At 36.7% G+C, this 25,748-nt stretch overlaps 1 protein-coding gene across 7 annotated transcripts in view; it reads right to left on the reverse strand.

Moving 5' to 3' along the window:
- The window catches only part of PTBP2 (polypyrimidine tract binding protein 2), a 46,854-nt gene that overhangs the window by 1,588 nt on the left and 19,518 nt on the right, over positions 1 to 25,748 (reverse strand). For 3 of the 7 annotated variants that reach the window (XM_021404527.1, XM_021404528.1, XM_021404533.1), the window contains 10 exons: positions 18,749 to 18,921; positions 18,183 to 18,326; positions 15,755 to 15,919; positions 15,572 to 15,682; positions 8,367 to 8,562; positions 2,803 to 2,957; positions 1,339 to 1,372; positions 803 to 895; positions 253 to 469; positions 77 to 154 (listed from right to left, as the gene is read on the reverse strand). In XM_021404527.1, coding sequence (XP_021260202.1) covers positions 77 to 154; positions 253 to 469; positions 803 to 895; positions 1,339 to 1,372; positions 2,803 to 2,957; positions 8,367 to 8,562; positions 15,572 to 15,682; positions 15,755 to 15,919; positions 18,183 to 18,326; positions 18,749 to 18,921 — 1,366 coding nt within the window. Of the gene's footprint in view, positions 1 to 76; positions 155 to 252; positions 470 to 802; positions 896 to 1,338; positions 1,373 to 2,802; positions 2,958 to 8,366; positions 8,563 to 15,571; positions 15,683 to 15,754; positions 15,920 to 18,182; positions 18,327 to 18,748; positions 18,922 to 23,446; positions 23,548 to 25,748 lie in introns of all 7 variants that reach the window. The other 4 variants (XM_021404529.1, XM_021404531.1, XM_021404534.1 and 1 more) reach the window with 3 other exon arrangements.

Consider the following 25,748-nt stretch of genomic DNA (forward strand, 5'->3'; position numbering starts at 1 on the left):
CTTTTCCTTAAGACATGCTACAAAAAATGCAATTAGCCTGTCTTTTGCTAAGACTATGCACAGAAAAATTACTTACTGAAAAAATTTAAATGCTTTCACAGTGCCCCCGGTGTTAGCAAACAGTGTGCGTAGATCCTCTTCTGCTACTGATGGTCTACAGACAAAAAACAAGCATAACCAGAAAACATTAATTAACCCTCTGTGTTATGATTAACATAAAATACTACAGGCTTCCTGACAGGCAAGTCTTACGGAATATTGGATAGATGAAGCGTCGCAGATGGAGGGAATATATTCTGAAAGTTTTTTGAACCGGGTTTCTTGAACCGATGCAGAGGTGAATTACCAAAATCTTTAGTCAGCCCTTGATCATCAAGTCCCTCTCGAGGTAGCTGAACTGTCTGATGTTTAGAAAGGGTAACACGAATTATCTTTCCATACATTTTTTGTCCATTAAGATGGCTCATAGCTGAAAGAGACAACAGGTTTCCTCAATGTGATACATTATACACAGCCCTTCAAACAAGAAAAAAATGAGAAAAATCAGAAGGTTTATGTGCCAGAAGACTAATCAAAAACTAGGTCTGCAGAGTACATGAGTATTTAGAAAGCCAGCGCACGTGTTTCAACTTTTGAATTCATTTACATTGTCAGGCTTTTGGGAATACACGTGGATGAAATAAGACTTCAGATCTTCTGGGTAACTAGGATACAAGAAGAACTTTCAGATGTAAACATGCTTAGTTCATCTGATTTTACACAGCTTATTTTTTGGGCAATATAAATAGAAATTTAATCTTACCCAGCTGTGACTGGTTTCCATCAGCCATCTGTATAAGAGCACTGTCTTTCTTATTGTATAAAATCTTCACACGCTGCACATCACCATAAACACCTTTTCAAAGTCAAAGGTAACCCAAAAGAAAAAGTTTATTTTAAAGCCAGTCAACTAAGTTACATATTTTGACATACCAATGGAACATTCAGACAGCAACAAAATCACTCGCTCGAACTCAACACTCTCACAAATGAATAAAGGAGATAAAGATTTTGAATAGTGAGTTTTGAAAAGAATTTCTGATAAACCCTCAAAGCTATGTGAATGATATTAAATTAAAGACCGTGCAAAATATATTAGCATGCATTAAAAGAAAATCTGTGTCTATGGAGAGTTTTAAACAGCAAAAGAAAAACAGCAAAAGATTTACTACTCAATTTTAAGCCAAAGTGCTAGCTACAAATAAGAATTAAGGTGAAACAAAACAAAACCAACAAAAAAAAAACAAAACAGAACAAAATCAAATCAATAATAAAAGTATAGTGCTAACAATAACATACCGAAGAGGGTAAACAGACTTTGGGGCGTAACCATCTTTAGAAGGAGAGAAGAGCAAGCAGCGTAAGACAAGAAGAGAGAAGAGTCGAGGAAGAGCGGAGATGAACAGATCATCCATAACGAAGGGTGGTTCCCGCAGAATGGTGAGGTGGTCATGGATCATGGTTTCAAGGCGGTTAATTGGGGCAAGTTGGTCCGAGGAACATTTTGTTCAAGCACAGAAGCATGAACATAGGGAATGAAGACAGGGAACGTAGACAAAGACGAGGAGAAAAGGGTAAAATGGGGAGGGGCATGGGAATTTGGGTAAAGACAAGGAAAGGGAAGTTGAACACAAAGGGAAAAGGATGAAATGGGGAGGGGGAAACAGCAATGCAGAAGAAAAAAAAATAAGTGGGGAACAAAAAAATAAAATATAGGTCAGTACATAGGAAATGCAGGAATTTGGTCAGAAAATGGTTGGTTTATGTACTGTACAAGAAAAACTGAGTAAAATGTAGTCACCCAAGACAAATATGGGTAAAGTACATTCATATCAAGAGTAAACTACAGCATTTCATCTCAACACGAAAATAAATAAAAAAGCATGCAATAGAAATTTTAAAATTTAAACTTCAACTGCATAAGCATGGCTGGTTATGAAATGCAGGCAAAAAATCTTTCAAAATGGCACTCTGACCTAAAATATTTTAACATGCAAGACTGTGGATGACAAAATAGTACCGGATGATAAAATAAGCTCAATGATTTGTAGCGACAGAGGCCAGTTAAAAATGGAACAGCTAGACTGAAACAAACTTCCCACATTTCATACCAGCTTTCACAGCCATCAAAATAAATATAAAGGACGGTAAGGATGCATAACTAAACAAACTCCTTTAGATTTCAGAGTTAGCAAGAAAGATACAGTTATGGTGAAAGTGCTTTGTCAATTTTTCCTTATTATTTTTAGACAAATGAGTAACTGCAATGAAAAAAAATTACTAAGAGAGACTGGAAGAGTGCTTCGTCAAGATCTTTGGGAGAACCTTTAAAGAAAAATGTGTTAGAGTAGTCCACATAAATTAAGACCTTACAATGTGAGATACAAGCATGAAATGAAGCAGCAAACAATTAGAAGAAACAAAACAGGAATTCTAGTTTAAATGAATATAACTGCAAAATAAAACAAAAAACTTTCAATTCAGATGTCAAACATGCAATAGTTACCACACTTTTCTTAGAAAAAATAGGTAGCCAACTATCAATGAACATTTAAAGTCATTAGCTACCTCAAAAACAGAAGTATTTAACAATAATGACTTCAAAATTAACTTTGGTGGAGTAGTGAGTAATAAAAAAAATACAACAGCAAACATACTATGAGCTTAAAATCCAAATATGAGGCCAAATTCAAAGAAATAAAATGATGACCAATGAAGTATGGGTAAAGAGGGAAAAAAAAAGAGTCAAATTATTTCACTGACCTCTTCATTTAAATTGCTAACCAAGAGAACTGTATTGCCACCGGCTGAGACTCCAGGCATTCCCACACGGCCAGCAGCAGCAGCTGCAGCTGCAGCAGCAGCATTTGGAATAGCCAGAGGACTCAGAGCTCCTGGAACAGCTGCAACAGGAAGCCCTAATTTTAAAATAAAGCATATTTTACGAAACACACACAAGTTGCTTAAGAAAACAACACCTGTATCAGTACAAATGTTGAATTCGACTCTACAAAGCAGACCATTCTAACTGCTGTAGTTGTCCAGAGAGTTATAAAATGAATTAAGTGAACACAAGGGATAGGAATGCTAAATATTGTTCAAATCAAGTCTTCAAAGAAGAGATGAGGTACAAAAACTACTCTCTCCTCTTTTCAAATAAGCATTCTTGTGCACCAGAACTGTATTTGCATCACCCTTTGAGAGGTATTGCTCACTTCAACTTGATGCTTCGTGCTATATATTCTAGAGCAGGTCAAGTGAAAAGGCCTATCCATCTCTCACACCATAAATGAGGTGAGGAGGCACAAGGTTGCACCAAACTGGTTATTCCACAGTTATATTATCTTTACCAGTCTTCCAAGGAAACTCAGACCCTACAGAAATCCGGTTGTTTTGCCTGGTGATGTCACTGCTGTACTTGGTGAGTATGCTAATTCCAGGAGCTGTCAAAGATTCCTGCGACACACGTGCACTGAAGACAGCTCATACAGGTACATCCTTATCACACTTTAATCAAATTTTTATTTGCACATTTTACAGAGTCCAGTAAAAGGACATTTATGCAGCAAAATAAGTTCTGTTTCTGTTCTTTTTACATAAGTGCTTTTTCTACTGAAATTGGCTTTTCAGATTTCAAATTTTGGCAAAATTTCAGATGTTTGTACGATGATGCTAAGGTAACAAAGCTTTTGACAAGTCTTCCAATACATCAGGTAGACAGTCTAAATATAATCTTTTACACTACGTACCACTTTCTTCCCACATTGTTTTATTTTAGAGGAAGACAACTGGAAAAAATCAAAGATTTTCAGTTTCAGTCAGTGAACCAAATATTAAGCAGAAAATAGTAAACATAGCCACGTGTATATTGAAAAATACCCCAGATTTAGTATCACAAGAGAAAACTTGGAGGGAGAGGAAGGTTGTTACCAAAGGAGGGGAAGAAGTTATTATACAATTATAAATTATCTAGAAAATACTTCTGTATTTATTCCTACTCTTCAATTACCTTTTGCTAAACAAATTGATGAAAATCAAACAAAAAAAACCCGAGATTTTCCCAGGCTGGACAAATGTCTCCTCAAAGGGAACAGGACATAAATCCCTATTTTTCTAAATTGTTTTACTGATCTTACCGTTACTGATCAAGTATGATACCAAAACATTTTGAAAAATATTTTCTGGTCATTTCCTGTCAAAGCCCACATTGAAGTAAAAACACGTTCTAAAAAAGGAAATTAAAGATACAGAACGCTTTCTGATAAAACAATAGCATAGCGTTAGTATTCACAGACCAAATCAGAGATACATAAAGTACTAAGCAATGAAAATATTTAGAAAATTCTAGTAATCTCTCAGGACAAGATTAAGGGAAAATTTACTTGAATTGAGGCAATAAATATGACCTTTTTATTGCATTACTTGTGTTATTTGTGGAACTGTCGGTAATATAGAACAAAATGAAAAACCTTAACTTGTCTTTCTTCCATTGAGGCAAAAGCTCTTATCAGCATTTCATACAGTATTAGATGGTCTATGGAAACAGCAGCCAACTATATTAAGTAAAGTGATATACAACATGCTTCAGCACATAAGCCAAGCACTAGCTACTTGGGGTCTAGGAAAGTACTTCTCTCAGGTATGCTAACATGTGATCACCCATTATTAAGGCTGTCCTAGGTATTCTATGTGAGAACATTGAAGTAACAGCATCTGTCAGAGAAAGGATATCAAATTAGACCACTGCCAGCACACAAACACATAGCGATGACTGTTTCTTAAAACCAATTCTGTGAAACAGGAAAAGTGTAAATACAAACCTATACACCTAACATAAATATCCGTTTTGTTCTTGGGGTAAAGCTGAAGAATAAGGCTTTACTCTCAAGAAAAACCTACATATAAAAGAGACAGTTAAAGAAAGTACCCTTCCCGATGAAACAAAGCAGCTTACTGCCAAAAGCAGACTGTGATACAAAAGGAAATCTGGGAATAGAAAATGCAAATTCTCAAGTAAAAATTTTTAAAAATTCAGTTCTGCTCTAGAAGTTATGTTTTGGAAATGTTAATTTAAGTGCTTTGCTTCACATATACTGACTTTCAAATTTGCTTACACTCAGCTACTGTACAGGTCATAGAGACACAAATGTGAAGAATGATGGTAAGGTGTGACAGATTTTCAGCTAACAATTTATTTTATACTACCTTAGCAGCAACCATTTAGGTATGAGAAAATGTCAAAATATTAGAGTGCTTCAAGTCTTTTCATGTGTCTAAAGCACCTCTTCATAGCTTTAGAAACTCTAAGCTAGTCCAGCACTTCAAGAAATAAAGGAATTTGAAGATGGCTCACAAAGTTCTTATGGCTTTTTCCATAATTGGATGTAACAACGCAACCGATACCTTAAAAGCCAAAATTCTTCACAGCACTAAAGTCTCTACAGGACATTCTTGGTCCTACTGATGAAGTCAAAACCAAAGATTAACTTAACAGCATTCATACAAAAACGTTTTCAATTGTCATCCTGAAACAGATCGATTCAGTAAGAATTTTAAGAAGGGGAAATAGTGTAAAGTTATAACAAAAAAGTCTAGGGAAGACAGCAAGAAATAATACTGTGAAAGTCATAACAACAGCCTATTTCTAGCTGTAGTAATAAACAACCAGCTAAACTGAAGTTAAATTATTATATATGTTGCAATTATAATTAGTTTTTATTTAGCATTTTGTTTTTATTTAGCGGTTCATTACAATATAGCAGCTATTTACTCAAAAGGCTTTCTTTTTTCACTGAAAAATCTCCTTTAACTTTTTTCCCACTTCACATACAAAAAGATATGCATTCCAGGGGAAAAAAAAAAGCCTAATTTCAGTAAGTCATTAGAAAGCAAGCCATTTGGTTCATTAGTGATTTTCTCCTTCATTCAAAAGATAAGACTCATTGAAAATATGTCCAATCTGCAGTCTCTAAGATTTCTGACAACTTAACATTTATCAGAGCTGAGGATGCAGTACATGAACAAGTAACAATGCGTGTGAGCCAGGATAATCTACATGTGCAACAATTTTCTACTTTATTATATATCACACAGCCCTCGTTTCCTGAAAGGGTCAGACTTATCACAAATCCATAAAAAAAGCTATTCTTAATTTGTAGGTCTCTAACATTTGCTACTCAACAGAAGTCAAAATTTTGTTTTATGAATAAAATTTATGTTATGGTTATTGATCATCACTCAGCTCACTGTTGCTTATTTAATGACTTATCTGTAACTGTTTAGAAACTGTCGCTGCTTTATCAAGAAGATGCACTGTACTGGAAAGCTTGGTCATTGTCAACTTTAGCTTCCAGCAATCATGGATAACAGGATTTTGCTTCATCTGGGTATTAATGAAAACATACAAACATTATAGACCCTTCCTCCTAGCCACTGAGCCTTTGTCCTCAACACAGCATGTCATGTATTACTTATTCCTAGTGTATTTTTTTGTGCAACTTCTGAAATACAAATTACTAACAATATTTTATTAACAGGCAAATTAAAGCTATACTAAAAACAAAATGTGAAATTGTGTGTGAAAACAATACGTAGTAGGAGTAATCCTCTTAATGTAGGTATGTGTAACTATGACTGAACTGGATTTAGTCCCTAGCGCTACAAACTTCTTTATGACTATGTCAAGTAGCCACTACCTACTGGCACTCGTTACTTTGCTCTTTGCCTTCTTATACTTAGCCTGAAAGGGTTTAGGGAAACAACAGCAGGTTCTTAAAATCTATGCTTAATAGATCAAGACGTTTCACATTTTAGGTTTTACTATGGCACATCATGAAGCTACAGCTACTGAAGAAGAGGGTTAATTCCATGTAGAAGGAAACTAAGATATATATTATATATATATGATATTCAATCATACAGATTGAAACACCAAGACTAACATAAGAGTCTCATCCTGTCACTAAACCTCCACTCATAAAATCATTCAACTTAAATCTCACTTCTGACACAGATTATATTACACACTTTACAAAAAAGCACCAAAGTTGTACAACAATCCCCTGTATAACAGCATAATGTAACAGAAGCCAAAGTCAAAACTGAGGTCTTACCACATTTTCTGTTAGAGATCTCATATATATTATTTTATACACACACACACACACACACACAAAAACAGCTGTAGCAAGAGTTTTAACAAAAATGCTAAGGGTGCAGCACAGCATTGATGCAAATGCAATACAACTTGAAGAGTGTCACATCAAGCTCAAAATGGAGCTCCACTCTTTTGTGGTGAAACATGCCCTTTGGGAACCATCTGTGAATACTGAATGGCAGACAATCTACCTAAGTACACTCTGAAGCTATCTTTATCACAATTGACATTACAGAAGACAATTCTAAACCAAATAAAAAAATAAAATATGAAGATTAAAAAAAGCAGGAGGAAGGTCATTGCCATCATCCTGCCATATTTCACACATCATAGTTTTCCAACCTTCATCTTATAACTCTGAGAACACCTGAAAGTTCACTTTTCTCCTTTTGAGTATCTGAATAAAAATGCAGCCATAAACCGCATGTATAAGCACCCATTTAGGCTTTCAAGTTTTTTCTGTTTTGTCTTTTCATACTGATGTCATTTATTTTGTGCCTTTTTTCCTTTGCACAGAGTAAGGGCTTCATACTTCCATACTCAAACAAGTATAACTCCCATTCTGACAACTATTTGAATGGCTAAGGCAGCAATAATACCAACAGAGCCCTTTTGTGAAGTTTTGCAGCAGTAGAGCTCCAAGTCTGTAAAAAGAGAATAAGGCAACATGGAGGAAATAAAAATGATAAAGAGGAAACTAACACAAAGATCATAGTATTTCTATTTGAGAGATGAAGCAAAGTTAAGATACACCAAGCTCACCCAACTGGTCATTAGCAGAGTCAGAAAAGGTACCTCCCTCTCTCTCTCTTCAAATAAAAAAAACTCCATTAATAACCAAGATAAATATGACTGACTTCGCTCATGCTCAGAACACTTTCAACAACTGCAGTTTAAGTTACTTGTGTCCCAAACAATGGAAAAATAAAGGGGATGTGACAACACTTCAACTGAAGACACGCATTCAGAGTAAGAACTTATTTATAGTTAGTGCATTTCTCATGCATTCTCTCATCCACATCCCCAGGGCTTCTAAAGATCATGCAGTTGCATTACTACAATTCACACTGCAACATAAACTGAATAGGCCTCAGGACACTATTGCAATTTAAGACCAATAAATATTTTCATCAAGTGACTTGGCAACACGTAACAATAAAGTCAGTCATACCTAGAAGAGAAGTCTCCTTTGCAAATGCTGCAGCAATAGCTGGGTCCAGCGCTGGCTGTCCATCACCAGATGGAAGATCAGGACGAGTGTAGTCCCTGCTTTTATCATTGTTGTACTTCACATTTAAATTCACCAATTTGGAAAAATCAATCCGTAGGGTACAGCAAGCATTATAAATATTCTGACCATCTAGGGCCTACAAAAAGGAAACAATTTATTTAAAATAATACACAATATAGGTTGGTTGCACTTGGCCAGTATGTAATTACTTATCCCTCTTACTGTCTAGCTTAAAGCCAATTAAGATTACAATGCATTAACCTCTCTCAATATGATTGCAGGATGCTTGATGTTTATTTCTCTTACCAACTGATTGTTCATGCAGGAAGGTGCAGAGATTTTAGTGCAAACTTCTGTTGAATATAATTAACCTGTATTCCACAGTATAGCTTTAATGCAGACAAAATGCCAGACATTTCTCAAAAAGTCAAAAAAATAAAAATCACACTAGTAGAAGTCTACAAAAAAAGCTGACCTAAGAAGATATCAAAAAACCTAGGCTTGCTTACCACATAGTAGATGGCTACATGTTACACCAGCATATTTGTTCCTGCCTGCTTTTACTCCCCCCTTAGAAAAAAACAACGAAAAAAACCAGAAAGCATTACCTGCTACCCTATTGCTACACCTTAAAAAAAGAAGATCTTATTTGCACAATTGTTACTTCTTAGTGGATGCCTACTAACAACAGAACTCACATGAACTCTTAACACGGTACCACTTCTAACTATATGGAAACATTCTCCATTTCCACTACATGGAAATATTTCTCCGTCACTCTAATTACATACACTTTGACCATTTTCATTTTACATCAGACAAATTTAATTCAAATTGCATTTTGAGCATGCTTTCACAAAGTGTGTATAGATACACAGAAGAAATTAAACTTTTTAAAGCAAGTTATTTTATGTTTCCAAGAAACTCACAGATCATTCAGTAGAAAACCCCAGATTTTCAAATACAAAAGCAAGATCTTTTGTTTCTCTTGAGTAATACTAGACAAACACATCACCTCTACACCAAAGCAAGCTAGCTTAGTTATACCTGCAATGCACTTTCCAACACATTCAAGTTCTGGACAGCCTTACTACTTCGAATTAAGTGCTGCATGAAACTATTAGGCCTGCTGGCTATGGAAAGCAACATAGCTATTATCATAGAGCGATGAATCCGGGAACTGAACATCCCGTAGACACCTCACTATGTCTGGGTTAGCAAGGTTGTCCTTTCCTATAAGACGTATTATCACAGCTGACATATCACTAGGGCTTATGGAATTGTTTAAAAGAATTAACACCATTAGCAATCAATGTACAAGAACACATAAGTTTGTACTACTAGAACTTTCAAGTACTAGGAAAATAAAAGAACACAGATCAAATAAAAATAAAAACTTGACAATCTAGACATTTATCTCAACAAATCCTTCTGGTTAAAATTCAGATGAAACAATATTGGCAATGCAAAGTCTACCTTCTAGAATCCACTAAGATAGGGATTAATTCCAGTTTCCGGAACCAGAGTTTACTCAGAATAAAGAATTAAAATAATGAAAACTAGGTATGTCTGGAACCAAAAGGCAGCTCCTCTTTAGCTAAGTCCAAGTCACAGGAAATACCAAGTATTTAAAATACAATCAAGACTTGTTATACCTCTGTCTGGAGTCTGTAGATACAATAATTTATGGCTGGCAGAAAGATGCTGATAAAAATCTTTAGCCTTAAAAAAAAAATAGCAAGCCAAAATGCTAGCTGTGTTAAGCGTTGACTTGTCTGGAAATTGCAAACAAGAAGCATGTAAGTAACCAAAACCTCCAGTGAAACTACAAAAAGAAACTAGAAATGGTATTTTCAAAAGGACATAACGCAACAGTTTAAGATGTTAAAAAGTGACCCTCACAAAACATACTCCAGCTCAAGTAGCTCAAAGTTTATACTGTAAATCTCTCTTGGGAGAGATTATCCCAAGTGTATCCTTTGGATAAGCATTTGAAGGAAGTTCATTTCTTTTGAGACAAATGCTTTGGATACAAGAAATTTCTGTGGCTAAGCAATACATATAAAACATAGACTATTATCCAAAAAAATTATTTTGCATGCAGTTCCTTCATTAAAAGACCAGTTACACATCACATTCTCCTCTACAAAGCTGGACCGTCCAGGAAACAAACACTATTACTGCACTTGCTAGGCTTTCCGACATAATGGGCACAATCCAGAACTCTCCAGTTGATCCAAGCACTGCCTAGCGTTTCGGCATGACAGTCTTCTTTAGGATTCAGGGGGCATGAAAATTCTTAATGCAATAATGAAGAGTAACTGACCCGAAGCTAAGAATCTTAACTGGAAATGCCGTTGCTTTCTGATTAGAAAATGACCACAGGAAACTCACATTAGATTTTATGGCAACAAAGCCTAGCAGAGGTCTTCTCTGCAGACTGCTAGCAGAATAGAGCCACCATGAAGCAGTCACTCAAAGAAACTGGAAATAAGGCATCTCCAGTGTGGAGCCAGACCTTAAAAGAACTTCTGTAGAAAAACAAATCCTCAGTACTCCAGAACACCTACATGTCATCTTAGGTTCAAATGGCCAAGAGCAACAGAAATTCGGTAAATGTGTGATATTTTTAACTCATGCTGGGTCAAGATGACTCTCATGCATAGCATTGCTCCCAGTATCAAATTGCTGGAGGCATTAGTGGTGTTCCAATATTTGCAAGGGCCGCTCCAAAAGTAATGTCTCCAATCTGATAATGTTGGCCCACTGATGGATGTCAGTGGCATTGCAGTAGAGATTGAACTCTCCCACCAATATTCTGTTACATATTGTTGCTGTGTGACAGATGACAGCAGAGGGGCAGTCTGACAGAATGACGTCTTATGTGGAAGCGCACATGAAGCAAAGGGGTGCCACTGAATTCCTCTGTGTAGAAAAAATTGCACTGACATTCCTCCATCCTTGCTGAGCATTTATGGAGACCAAACAGTGAATGTCACTATAGTGAGGCAGAGGGTGGTGCGTTTCAGCAGCTGCAAAGGTGATGTGAAAGACAAGCCATGCTCCCAGACAGCCATGCACACCTGTCAAATCGCCAAATGAGAGCGTCTCAAACAGTTCATCCAGGCAAACTGTCAGATTACAACCAGGGAACTGTGTAATGGAGCTGAACACTGACTTAACTGCACTGGAAACTATGGTGGCAACATTGGAATATCACAGTTTTCATCAGGTGTGTCCCACAAATGCCCACATAGGAAGAAAAAGAACACAATATGCAAGCTAGTCAGGATCTATGGAACCAAGACAAGGCTGAAGGTGACAGTTTCCTGGATCACATCATTACCAGTGAAGAGACATAGTACCACCACTACCAGCTGGAGTGAAAACAGCAGTCCATGGAGCGGTAACATGTGAATCCCTCACTGAAGATCAAGACGCAGCCTTCTGCAGGTAAGCTGATGTACATTGTGTTTTGAGATAGGAAAGGGATTATCTTTCTGGATTTCCTGGAGCCTGGACAAACCATCAACTCTAATCATTACATCATGACACTGACTAAGCTGAAGGCTCAAACTTTCAGAGTCAGGCCAGAGAAGAAGATAACCCTTCTCTTGTAGAACAGTAGCTTCAGGCCCCATACCAGTCTGAAGACGATGCAGCACACTGCCAATTTTGGCTGGACTGCCTTACCACATCCACCGTATGGTTCAGATTCAGCATCTTCTGACTTCTTATCAGGTCGATGAAAGATGGGACTTCACAGGCAACGTTTTCCTAGCAACAATGCCACCATAGCACCTGTGAAACAGTGGGTCACCTCTGCTGGCACAGATTTGTATGACTACAACACGCAGGCTCTTGTTCACCGCTGGCAAAAACACATAGCTAGTGGTGATGACTGTTGAAAAGCAGTGTTTTGTAGCTGAGGATTTGCTCTATCAAATACTGTTACTGTGCTCTTTGTATTTGTCGTCATTTCCATGGAAATACATAGAAGGCATGACTTTCATAGCAACCTAAGTACGTTTTCTGCTTCTGTTGAGGGCACTATCATTTACTGCAAAAATGTGCTGGCTTTGATGCACAAAAAATCTCCATATGAATACAGGCACCTCCAGAATATCCATTTATTTCACTGGAGGAAGCACAATAGTTTGATGTGCTCTAGTGCTGCACATTCTCAGTACTTTCTCCAAACCATGGCTAGACTGCTGCACTGAAAGTAACCTGAAGTTTGTCTTCACCTTTGGTTACAGATATAATGAACTATAATGATCCAATCTGAAGGTGGTGATGAAACATGAATCAGTGTAGCCATAATCTACTTTTACAGGAAATGAGTTTCTCACACAGCAAGTGGAGCAGGAATGCAATTTTTCACTACTTGCTCATTCGGATAGCAGAAGGAGTCCCACAGGGCTACAGGCTTCATATTGTACATTCTTGTCAGTGTCACTATTTTCTCAGAACCTTCAAATGAATAACATCTCTCCTTGGAACTTACATCACTTGAGTTTTTCAAATTGCTCTTTAACTTCCTTAATAAAGTCTTCAATTTCTATTAAGACCACATTCTGATTTCCTGTGAAGAGTGCCAGTGGAAAATTAAATTTCCCCATTATCTTCTACAGTAACAGCTGACAGAAAACAAATTGAAAATTTCTTAACTCTTATACCATGCTTTTATTTTTGAATGCCATGTAACTTAAATGTTGCCATCACATCCTCTTGCTTCTACCACTATTTCCAGATGAATTTAAACTGGAAGCTTTTTCCTTATTATCTGACTTTCTTTCCTTTAGGCAGTTTTGATTTGGTGACGCTTCACGTTTTATCACATTAACTCAATTGTGACAACAGTATTTATTTTACTCCATCTCTGGGAGAGAAAAGAGGAAGGAGAAAAAATAAAAATCCCATCTTCCTTCATTAAAGCATTTACTTAGAAACTGGTTAAAATAAGAAGCTATAAACCTAATCCTGTTTCAATTTGTCCCTAAGATAGGCTTTCAGATAACTCTGACAATAATTGCACATGCAGGTATCACTGTTATTCAATTAAGTTTAGTCATTCACACAAGCTACCACTAGTGAACAGCTACCCTAGTCAAAACATGGAAAACCAGAGTGAAAAAGACATGTTGTTTTGTTTCGAATATCATGATTGATAGTGTCCCACAAGCTAGTATCAATTTATCAGAAGTCAGTGACCGCAGATCCTTCATTTCCTTTTATACTTCTACGTACCTCATCACTTCTTTTACAATATAGTCCTAGAATTATACTGATAATTTTCAAATTGCTACAGTTCATTTCACAGATGCCATCTTTCCATTAAATCTTCTGTTAACATATTTAAGACTCAAAAAATGAAGTCAAAAATGTTTTTAAGAGATATCAAGTAATACAAGTGCTTTTTTTTTTTTGAAGTAAAACATATCAACAACTATTACTGAAAAATAACTTTCCAAACGTTGATCAAAATTGAATTACAACATCCACAACAAATACCTGAAGAGCACTAGGATCAAAACATCTCAAATGTGAATCCAAATGGCTTACAGTCAATTCCCACAATGTCATGGTTTTATGATTTTCAGTTATTGGTATTCCACATCACAACATCATGTAGTGTATACACCTGGTTCTCAGGAGAGAAGGACTACTACATTTCCCAGGGGACTTTGCGACCCTGTTACCGTTTTCCAGTCAGAGGGAAAGATAAAAACTTGCAGATCACAAGACCTGTTTCTCTTCCCACCCATCTCTTGTCCCAGCAGCATCTCACTCCCCAGTCGTCTCACCGTCGGTATGAGAGTAAGGCCTACCTTTAATTTTGTGACACTCTCTCTCATTATATTGGATTTATCAGCTTAAATTGTAATTATATTGTATTATATTGCGTTATTTTGCATACCGATATCTTATTCAGTAAATTAGTTTGTTTCTCCTCAGATTGTTGCCGTTGTTTTGTTCTCAGGCCCATCTCCCTACCCTTTTCCCTTTCCCGGGGCGTGGGTCCGTGGGCCCCCCGCCCCTTTCGTCACAGAACCAGGCCGACCACCCATAAACTGTTGACACACAGCAATTTCAGATTAGAGACCTAATTTCTATGTCATTCAAAGTCTATTTATAAAACTGACGGGTGTATCCCATCCATGCAATTTTTTTTCTTACTGATTACAGTAATATATTTGCACCCCCCTCCCACCTAATATTTTCTATTAAACATGTCAGTAAAGAATATCCTGGATTTAAACTGCATTCCAAAGTCTACAAATATTTCCAGACTACTTTCTAGAGGTAGACTACCTTAAAGCAGATCATCATAAACCAAGTTGAAAAATCTGCTTTTCCTAGGCTAACGTTACTTTTTTTTTTTCCCCCCAACAGGAAGAACACTTACACAAATCTTTTTGAAAAGATGTCTCTTATTTTTTGTGATTCCCTGTCTTGGCTGCCTCATACTCTTTTAATCAATGTCCATTACTTCATATGGTGACAAGAATGAAAATAACAATCCTCCACTTTTTAATGACGGTTTTTATCTCAATAGAGTCATCATTCTTTAAAAAGCACTGCAGAAACCGAAGCCTGTTTTTTCTTTCCTCTACTACCAGATACTCTTTACCAACTTCATCTAAGGCATGAGCTTTTCACTTTTACATTATATTCTCAGCTATTCTGTCACCTCTGGGTAATAAGCTCTTTCTATGCTGCCAAGCAACACTTAACCAGCACACCAATTTTAACCAGCCTTCCAAAATTCCAGACTGCATGTGAATGTTAAAGAATATAAATTAATTCTATTTAACCCTTGAAAAAATATAGAATAGAAATATACATTATTACATATACATATAAAATATATTCATATAAAATCTAGTCTTTGCCTTTGGTTCACTTTTCTTGTTGCCATGGATGTAGACATATCTCTATCATTTAATTCAAAATGTCTGGTCCTGGTGACATGATGTTGATCTTTGTCAGAATTATATAAAACTCCCAATTATTTTTTATTTTAAAGAAATCCTCAAAAAGGTGAAAGAATATGACAACTACAGTAGTCAGCATTCTGTTAACATTGTACAAATGTCTAGAGCACATAAACATATCTAGTTTTAAAAGAAAACTATACTTACTAGTTTTGCTTGCTGAGCATTCACTGGATCGCCATACTGGAGTAAAGCTTGAAACTGGTTATTCTTTGTGAATGTGATTATCTTCAATACAGCACCAAATTTAGAGAATATCTGTCAAAAACAAAGTTTTATACACGTGTTCCTGCTAATTAGAAGGTCAAATTAAAATGAGATTTGTCTTACCTGATGAAGAACATCGAGGGTTACAGGATAGTACATGTTGTCAATAATTATTCTAAGCACCGGACTTTGAGCTGGAGTAACTGCACTCTCACTAACAGTGGTCCCACTTATGGGAGCATTTGTTGCCTGCACAGCTGTCACTGCCTGAAGAACAGCTTGGGCCCGCTTGAAAAGAAAATTACAAAGATTTTACTTACTCTCTCAAGACAATAGCTAGAAATTAATTAGAAGTAGTCACATGATTATTCAGAAAAAAAATCAGGCAGAATATAAGTGTAACGCAGTCCAACTCCACGAGAAATAAAAATGTATACATCAATTAAGCCTTCAAATGGCACAAATATCAATCTTCTAGTAGCCAGCTTATTGTTCTACTATTATTGAAGTATGATTGAAGGATGGACTGTTTGGTGGATTAAGAACTGGTTGGCTGGTTGTATGTCAGGGTGGAGGCTGGTCACAAGAGGTTGTCCCCCAAGGCTCAGTCCTGGGACCAGTGCTCTTCAACATCTTTATCAATGACGTAGACGATGGAATCGAGTGCACCCTCAGCAAGTTTGCAGATGACACCAAGCTGAGCAGTGCAGTCGATACACTGGAAGGAAGGGAAGCCATCCAGATGGACCTGGACAGGCTGGAGAAGTGCGCCCAAGAGAACCTAATGAGGTTTAACAAGGCCAAATGCAAGGTGCTGCACTTGGGTTGGGGCAATCCCAGGTATTTATACAACCTGGGGGAAGAACTCCTCAAGAGCAGCCCTGCAGAAGACTTGGGGGTCCTGATGGACGAGAAGCTGGACAAGAGCCAGCAGTGCGCACTGGCAGCCTGGAAGGCCAACTATATTCTAGGCCGCATTAAAAGAGGAGTGGTCAGCAGGGAGAGGGAGGTGGTGGTCCCCCTCTACTCGGCTCTTGTGAGGCCCCATCTGAAGTACTGTGTCCAGGCCTGGGGCTGTCAGCACAAGAAAGACATGGAGCTCTTGGAATGAGTTCAGAGGAGGGCCACCAAAATGATGAGAGGGCTGGAGCACCTCTCCTACAAGGAAAGGTTGAGGGAACTGGACTTGTTTAGTTTGGAGAAGAGAAGGCTCTGAGGAGACCTCATAAAGCATAATGCATTATTTCAGAGGTATCAGAGCTACCACATAATTTCATGTCTCACAACTTACATGATGCTCTTCAAACTGAAATGAATCAACAAGTTAGGATTAAAAAAATTAAAAGACCTGATGAACAGAGAAAACGAAATTTAACTCTGTATTTAACATTAATTACTGTAATACTATAAAAATGCTTTTTGATAAAAACACATTCTTTCTCCTCCTAATGCATGAAAAACACAAATTTCAAGCTGTTCAGATATTTGGCTGAGTTACATAATTATTTCCTACTCCTTCTGTGAGCACAGAAGAAGCACACCAATTAAAATTCATGTCTTTAAGTGATTGGAAAATTTTGAATTGTGCAACCTACAGAACAAAAACTTGTGAAGCTACTTTTAACATACAACCCTTGACAGCACTATTCTTGTATGCTTACACATCATACTTCATTGCACTGAAGTTAGTGTAAACACATGACGGAGTGAAGAAATGTGCATAACTTCACATTCTCAAATAAGGATAATGTATAAAATGAATACAACAATGAGCATTTTTTTTTAAAGTTCAAAATCACACTTAAGAGTTGTATATTCATCTTCAAAAGTGGCTATTTATAAGAAATCAATCTTAAAATAATCATTTGACTTGCGGTAAGTTAATGTTTTTTTCTCTTTATAAGAAATGGTCATCACATTAGGAAAACTTATTTTGCAAAGACATTATTTTTGCTAGTTTCCTGTTAGAAAAAAACCCAAAATTTCTGTACTAGAAACTGGTATATGCACCTATCTTTCTTTTAAAATAGGTTCCGCAGAGGAAAAAACTAAACATTTTTTCTTTCTGTTAACATGCACGTTTATCTCTGCACTGAGCACTGATGTGTTCTTTTTCAGGAACAGCAGATCACAGGATAAGAGCTCACCAGTGCTACCAGAGTAATCATTCAAAGCACTGAAACATAGGCATTTGCATTAGTCATTATCACTAGGGAAATTTAAAGAGATATTAGAATCTCAGGTATCAGAATTAAAAAGTTAATTTTCTCATCCTACAGTTTTTCTAAACTAAGATGTAAACTTACTTTATGAAAAATTTTCAAGTCAAAACATCTTCACAATCTTTCTTTTTACACTAAATAAATTCATCCTAATTGTAGGATCACAGAGAAAGCAAATCTTCACTACCAAAACTGAACAACTATTGGTAAAACTACAGTAGTGATCGAATGTGGACCAAAGTAGAATAACAGGTATTCTTGATTCACACGGTATGTATGTCACATACCCTACTCTCTACATTTCTAATACCATGTAACAGCAAATATACCTGGTTCAGTGTGTTATCAGTCTTCAGTTCTTTATGATTGGAATACTGGATGTAGATCGGTTGGTTACGAAGATGAGGCGTCACAGCTGAATAGTAATTAACCATAGTGATAGCTGCTTCTTCTGTTGCAAGTTCTAAAAAAGCCTGTAATACCAAGTTAAACGGGTAAATTTCAGGTAGGTAACCTCTGTATTAGAAGCACAAGAAAGAAGACTTCAGAGGTTTGAGAACACATTTTGCCAAACATCAATCTTTAGAAGATGTCATTCTCCAATTACCAACTTTATTTGCCAAGCTACTTCATCTCCAAAAATTCGTCTGAAGAAATGTAGGACTGAGTATTTATCTTACAGCATTTATCTTACTTTCTACTTTATTTAGCTGCTAACCAATCCATGCTCCCAAACAGAATTTACAAGAAAGCATAAGTTGATTTAAAGAAAGAAACAAAGGTTTTCCCCCCCCCCTTCTTTCCTCATTAATACTTACCGTTGCATGACTTACTTCAATAGTATTTTAACAGCACATTTTGAAATGAGGAAAAAAAAAAAGCAGCAACAAATTACCTGATTTTTCCCTTTCAGCATCAGGATGTTGGTTACCTTACCAAAAGGTAAGCCTAGAGCAATAACTTCTGTTTCTGTCACTTCCCCAGGCAGTTTTCTGATATGAAGAACGCGAGAAGGAGCCCCATCCATTTTATCTTCACTTTTGAATTTCTTGTTGTCATTACCATTAGCTGAAAGACATATTAAGACTATTTGAAGAGTTTACCACCATTGTTAGCGTCCTATTTAGAAATGCTTTCATTATAAACATAATTTTTAGAAGAACCACTCTCTGATCTAAAAGAAAATGCAAGTGTCTAGAACAAATTCTGAAGAGGCAACTAGAAGAACATGAAAAAAATTTGTCATGTGCACAGAGGAAAAGGATCTGGCAGTGTTAGCTGACAGCCAGCTGAACATGAGCCAGCTGCGTGCCAAGGTGGCCAAGAAGGCCAACGGCATCCTGGCTTGTACCTGAAACAGTGCAGTCAGCAGGACCAGGGAGGTGATCGTCCCTCCGCATTCAGTACCGGTGAGACTATACAAGTACTGTGTTCAGTTTCAGGTCCCTCACTCCAAGAAAGTCTTTGGGGCCCCAGAGCTTATCCAAAGAAGGGCAACAAAGCTGGTAAAGGGTCTGGAACACAAGTCTTACTAGGAACAGCTGAGGGTACTGGAATTGTCTCATCTGGAGAACAGGAGACTCAGGGCAGACTTTACACTCTCTAAAAACTACCAGAAAGGAGGTTGTGGAAAGTTGGGGGTAGGCCTCTTTTCCCAGGTAACTAGCAACAGGATGAGAGGCAATGACCTTAAGTTGCGGCAGTGGAAGTTCAGGCTGGATTTTAGGAAAAATTTCTGCTCCAAAAGAGTGGTGAGCTATTGGAAAAGGCTGCCCAGGGAGGAGGTGGAGTCATCACCCCTGGAGGCTTTCACAAAAAAGGTAGATGTGGCACTGAGGGACCTGGCTTAGTGAGCATGGTGGTGATGGACTGATGGTTGGACTAGATGATCTTTTCCAATCTTAATGATTCTACAATTCTTGAAAGGCGGACTGTTCAACAGTACCCCAACAGCCATTTCTGATAGCTCATTTTCTAATCAAGATGAAAATCACAGTAAAATTTTTTCCATCTCATTTTCTGTGACATATCATGTAATGTTGTGTAACAATGCTACTTAAGACTCAGAAGGGCTTGCATAAGAACTATAAAGTATGTTAAAAAAAAACTTAGACGTAAACCAGTTCTGTTTTTCGTTTTTATCCTGAATGGAGAAAGATGACAATGGAATAAAGTAACTTGAAATGCTACTAGCACCAGGCACAAAGTAGAAAAGTTGCAAAGCAAATTTACTGATTCAAAAACAAGAAAAGTCATTGATGATAAGAACCATTATGAACCATGGGCTCACTCATAGGAAGATCAGCTAATGACACAATGCAGTTAACAGGGAGGGCAGAGCAAAACAAGTACTCCTACTAGAACAAGGAAAAATCAACATTGTACAAAGCACCAGGAGAGTTTTGAATGTACAGAATTCCAATAAAATTCAAGACAAAAGAACTCAAGCAGAAATGTATGAAATAAAGAGCTAGCTGGATGGAAAAAGTTCTGCTTTGAAAAGTACGCTAGGAAATATTTACTTCAGCAAAATGGTAATAAAACTATTGCCTATAAATATGCCACTGAAGTAACATCAGAAGGAATTAAAAGCTAAAGCACAACATTGTCTTAAGATACACGGATATTAATGAATTAATGTTGAAAATCAGAATGCATTTAGATATGAGAAAAACAAGCGTTAAGGCTTCCTTTTTTGTATTTCTGGTCATAAAACATGCAGTGAGATATTCAACCTTTCATTTCATCTCTGAAAAGCTGCTCAATATCTACCTACTCTTCCAAAAAAAAACAAATTAAGAAAAACAACCCTATGACTAGAAGAAAAATACATCTAATTATTAGGGTTCAAATTCAAGGGTCAGTGAGGATATTAAGAATAAATTTATGAACAAGACTAACTTTATTTACTAACTAAAAAAATTAGAAGAAATAAGGGGAAGAGGGAAAAATCAATAGCAAGCATTTATGTTAAATCCTCCAAAAGCCTCGCCTTCGTAAGAAAGCCGATGGCTGTGATTTCCAGAGGGAAGAGAATAAAGAAGTTTTCAATTATCACTCAGCTGTAACTACAGAATATAGTTTAGAATTTGTGCCCAGGAAAATTATTCAGACCTAGCTGATCGCTTGCATAAAAATATTTCATTCATATACAACTGAATTGAGAACAGTAAGTTATGCTAAGAGTATGCCTAAATTAAAATTAAGAATTTAAGCTCTTAACTCAGTTTGCCTACACCACGACAACTCAGTCAATATTAAAAACACAGAACGGAATCAATTCGTTTTTTAGAAGTCAGGAATACCCACGTTTCAGCTCTGGATCCAAACAGCCAGACCAAGTAACATATTTCACTAACTTTTCAACGCTTCTAACAAAACAAGCAAACTCCAGTTCTCTGACTAAAGCTATGAACAGTTTCCATTTTCAGTAAATACGGTCATTCCCTGTATTTTCACTACTGGAAGTGATAGGAAAAAAAAAAACTATACATTGCAAATTATTTCCATCATTCCCTTGTATCTTTTCCTAACAGCTAAACTTCCCATTCTAGTTGAATGTTTCTGCTTTCCAGGTTCTTGCACTGAAGATTTTCTAAGCCTTTTTCTATTTGTTCTAGAAAACAACAAAAAAATTCAAACTGGTCAGAATTCAGGGGGTAGTATCCAACAGACGCTGCTAGGAGAGGATGAATACAATAAGATACATTTTGTTTTACTCTGCTGTCACATGTCAAGACTATTGCTTGGCTTCATGTGTGTGGAGTTTTAGGGAATAAATATTCATTTTCAGAAGATAAAAGGTAGATAAATATAGGGAAAATAATACACACAAAAATATACAGGATAATGCACTGAAGAATGCAAGACAAAACGTGGGTAGCCACTTGAAGTCCTCTGGCAACAGTGCTGCATAAATGCAAGTAAGCCTGACAGAGCTGTTGATTTCCTACTGGCAGGAGCATACTTTAGACACTGAAAGCTAAACTGATAATATTCACAAAATGAAGTCAACAGAATTTACCCCAAAACATTTAACATTGGATAGAAGATGGAAAAAATAAAAACAAATTAGTTATCATTGCTTATCTTAAACACAGAAAAGAATGTCTTTTTTAAAATCTTCAATTATCCAGCCAGTATAGCTTAACACAAAGTTACTACTTCAACAAGGGCAGTAACAAACTCTCATATGCTAAACATGCATGTACATAGACATGAATTTTCAAAACATTTATCAAAAAAATGAAATGATCTTTTAGGACAAACAGTAAAGTTTCTGGCACTATACAAAGCATCTCTCCCTAACTTTATACAGTCTCTTATGTACCATTTCAAGCAATGCTTCTCAGTTGGAGACATCTTTAAACTACGCTTGGGAACAGAAAACCAGTATTTAAAACATGGAAATGCAAATTGTTGAGAGCTACTGAAAAGTAAGCTACTGTTAAAGCACCAACTTCATTCCCTAGCAAAAAAACCCCAAGAACTAGGAAGAACATTATTCATATAGTCTGTTTTCTGACACAAGACAATCTGAAAGATGCTTCTGGAAAAAAGGCAAAATTGCAGAAAAATGGGAAGGGGAAATTTCAAAAGCCAGCTAATAACTACTAACAAGGAACTGCTATTAAAGTGGAAGCTTACTGGCAAGAAGCTATTCCACCAAAAAAAAAAAAAAGATCTGTTCTGTAATAGTCACTGCACTGATGCAAAGCCCTCTTTGGTTCGCCAGCAAAGAGAGAAAGAAAAATCAAGTTTCTATGTGACATCAGTTGGCTAATTCTAAGCAAAATCTTGTCTCTACAAACAGCATTCGAAAGCATTCTGCTCCAATCTAAGTAGGATCCTGCAGTCTCAACATAATTGACACATAAGCCACATCCTTATTGCACAGAAAACCAAGTCACGGAAACTGAAGGCATAAGAGCTGACAAAGTCTATGAACGGGCATTATCTAAGCAATCTGCATTCTCCGACATTTGTAGTTAGAAACTCCTGTTTTATTAAAACAGAAATAAAAATCTATATATATGAGTAGCAAAATGAAGCTTAAGGTACACAAGTTAAGTTCATGGCACTCAATCATTCAAGTTATAAAGATTCAATGTTCGCAGGTAGTTCGTACAGAAAAACAGATTCTAAAGTTCAACATAACTCCTATACAATAACAAATAACATCTCCTGCTAAGAACTAATTTTGAAAACATAATTTAGTAACATTTCATAGTAAGTAATTTTACTTCGCACACTTCCTCCCCCCTCCCCCACAGATATACATAAATACAACCCAAAATGTTCTGAAGCCAAAGTACAATAACTGAAAAATATACACACGTTTTTACCTTGAAAATATATGAACCCCGTATTTCACATGTGTAATTGTCTATAACAATAACTGCAATGAATATTTACTCTAGAAATAAAGAGCTACTGCAGTAAATATTCTTTTCCTCCTCATTCATTTTTCTCAAGGGTTCCTCCTCTCGCATTCACAATATCTCCCAATACAGAAATGTTACGGCTAAGGGCAAATATTTACAATAAGTTTTAACTCATTATGACTTGGACTTAAGGAGGAAAGAAAGGTTACCTATAAATCCTTTTATGCCTCCAATAGTAGAAACAATTGTTAAACATGATTTCTGCGTAAGTTACTCTATATCACAATCGCCAGCACACTCCAACAACCAACTACAAAAGAAAGAAATTTAAGCATTCCTGCTTTCATGAACCACTTACTTCATCCTTCAATACAATCACTTCATATAGTAAAGGCAGGATCCTTACTAATAGATTTATTCATAGTTGCTGCTAACGTCAACAATATTTGTTTCACCTAGGTTGAATATATGAAATTCAATGTTATTAACAAGTAGCATCGTATATCCACACAGCATATATCCACACAGGTAATACTTGACTAAAAGAAGGCAATGGAATTATGAAAATATTTAGTTTAAAATTGTGGATTCTGACAAGACAAAGATTAAATATCACAGTGATTACTGAAAACAATCACCTGTATATAACAAAGAATGAAAACCAAAAATGGAAAGGTTGTAACACAAAGAGACTCTGCAGCTCTGTTTCTGAGGTTTTCCTAAGTGTATGTATCCGGCCTGATATGCATGATACAAGACAGGAAGAGAGGATCTTCGGTAGGATCAAATGAGAGACTTGCTGCAAGCATCAACAGGCTCCCAAAATATGAAAGATCAGATTATTATTTTTCATACAGGTATTTCAGAATTCAAGCTAAAGATAAAATCTGGAATTCAGAATGCTTGAAATAACAAAAAAAGCAGATAATGCATAAAAAAATAAAAACCATGAAAATAAGAAGTTCTGAAAAGCTTGCATTTTTTAATTCTGTAATTGCAGGTTACATGCTCTACACCAAATCTGTTTGGCTTTTGTTGTTTTGAGGATCTCTGGGAAGAGAGGAGCACATTCTTCAAGATTTCACACTTAAAAGTGTGTTATCTCTCATTATCCTTGTCCTGCTAGGCCACTACTACATTGCATAAGTCTTACCTGTAACTGAAGCATCCCATCAGTAATATCAGGCAGAGTCTTACTCCAGATACAGGCCACAAGGCAAAGGAAAATCCTGACCAAATTGTAATGAAACTAATCGTAACTACAAAGAATATTGCCCGTCAGCAATATGAGTTCAAATAAATAACCACGGTTAGGCAGATAAAAGATTAACTATACTGCTTTTAATTAAGGACTAGAACAAGCACATTTGCATCCAGTCTGCTGCCATTTCAAAACCCACTGATTATGTTTTCTAACTATAATACAGTTACAGTGTGGTACACTGGCTGTTCAAAGTTGCACAGGACAGTCCAAAACAAATGTCAATCACTCCGGCCCTTAAGAAATGTAAAAATACTATGGCTAGAGTGCAATTTAATTGAAATGAAATAAGAACAAATTATGGCATAGAGATGTTGACAGAAATTAACTAAATTAATTATAATAGCTGTATTCTCTCTTTCCCATCCAGAGACGTGGTTTCAGTTGGTTGTCAGTGTTTTTTTTCCTTTGTCGCTTACCTCCTAAAGTTTCTTAATTTACGGTAAGATAAGATGTTCAAACATTCTGAGCATTAAAATATACGTTGTCCACAAGCAAGTGCCCACCTGAGTCTGCTCCAAAAGTAATGCCTCCTCCTGTAGTATGTTGGTGATATGGCAGTAGAGGTTAAATCATCCAACCAATATTCCAGTACATTTTGTTGCTGCGTGACAGATGGCAGCAGAGAGGCACTCTTACAAAACTGCATCCACCACAGAAATGTGCATGTGTGCTACTGAAATCCTCCAAGCAAGAAGAAACTGGCATCCACTGACATTCCTTAACGCTTGCTGAATACTTATGGAGACCAAACAGTGGATGTCAGCACAGTGAGGTGGTCAGTGGTGCTTTTCAGCAGTGGCGACGGTGACAATGGTTCAACACCACTGGTGCAGATTTTTACAAGTGCAGCATGCAGGCTCTTGTTCTCCACTGCAGAGAATTCATAGCTAATGGTGGTGACTATGATGAAAAAAAGTGCTTTGCACCTCAGAATTTGCTCTATCAAATAGCGTTATTGTGCTCTCTGTTCCTTTTGTAGTTTCCATGGAAATAAATAGGAGGCATTACTTTCAGAGTGACCTATGTAAATTTTAAGTCTGTTATGATACTTTTCAATCATGTGGTGTACTTAAAATCTTTCCAACTACTAACAGGAATATTAGTTAACAGCCCAGCTGAACATGAGCCAGTTGTGTGCCAAGGTGGCCAAGAAGGCCAACGGCATCCTGGCTTGTACCTGAAACAGTGCAGTCAGCAGGACCAGGGAGGTGATCGTCCCTCCGCATTCAGCACCGGTGAGACTACAC

The sequence above is a fragment of the Numida meleagris genome, chromosome 7, assembly GCF_002078875.1.
Source record: "Numida meleagris isolate 19003 breed g44 Domestic line chromosome 7, NumMel1.0, whole genome shotgun sequence".
Classification (NCBI taxonomy): Eukaryota; Metazoa; Chordata; class Aves; order Galliformes; family Numididae; genus Numida; species Numida meleagris.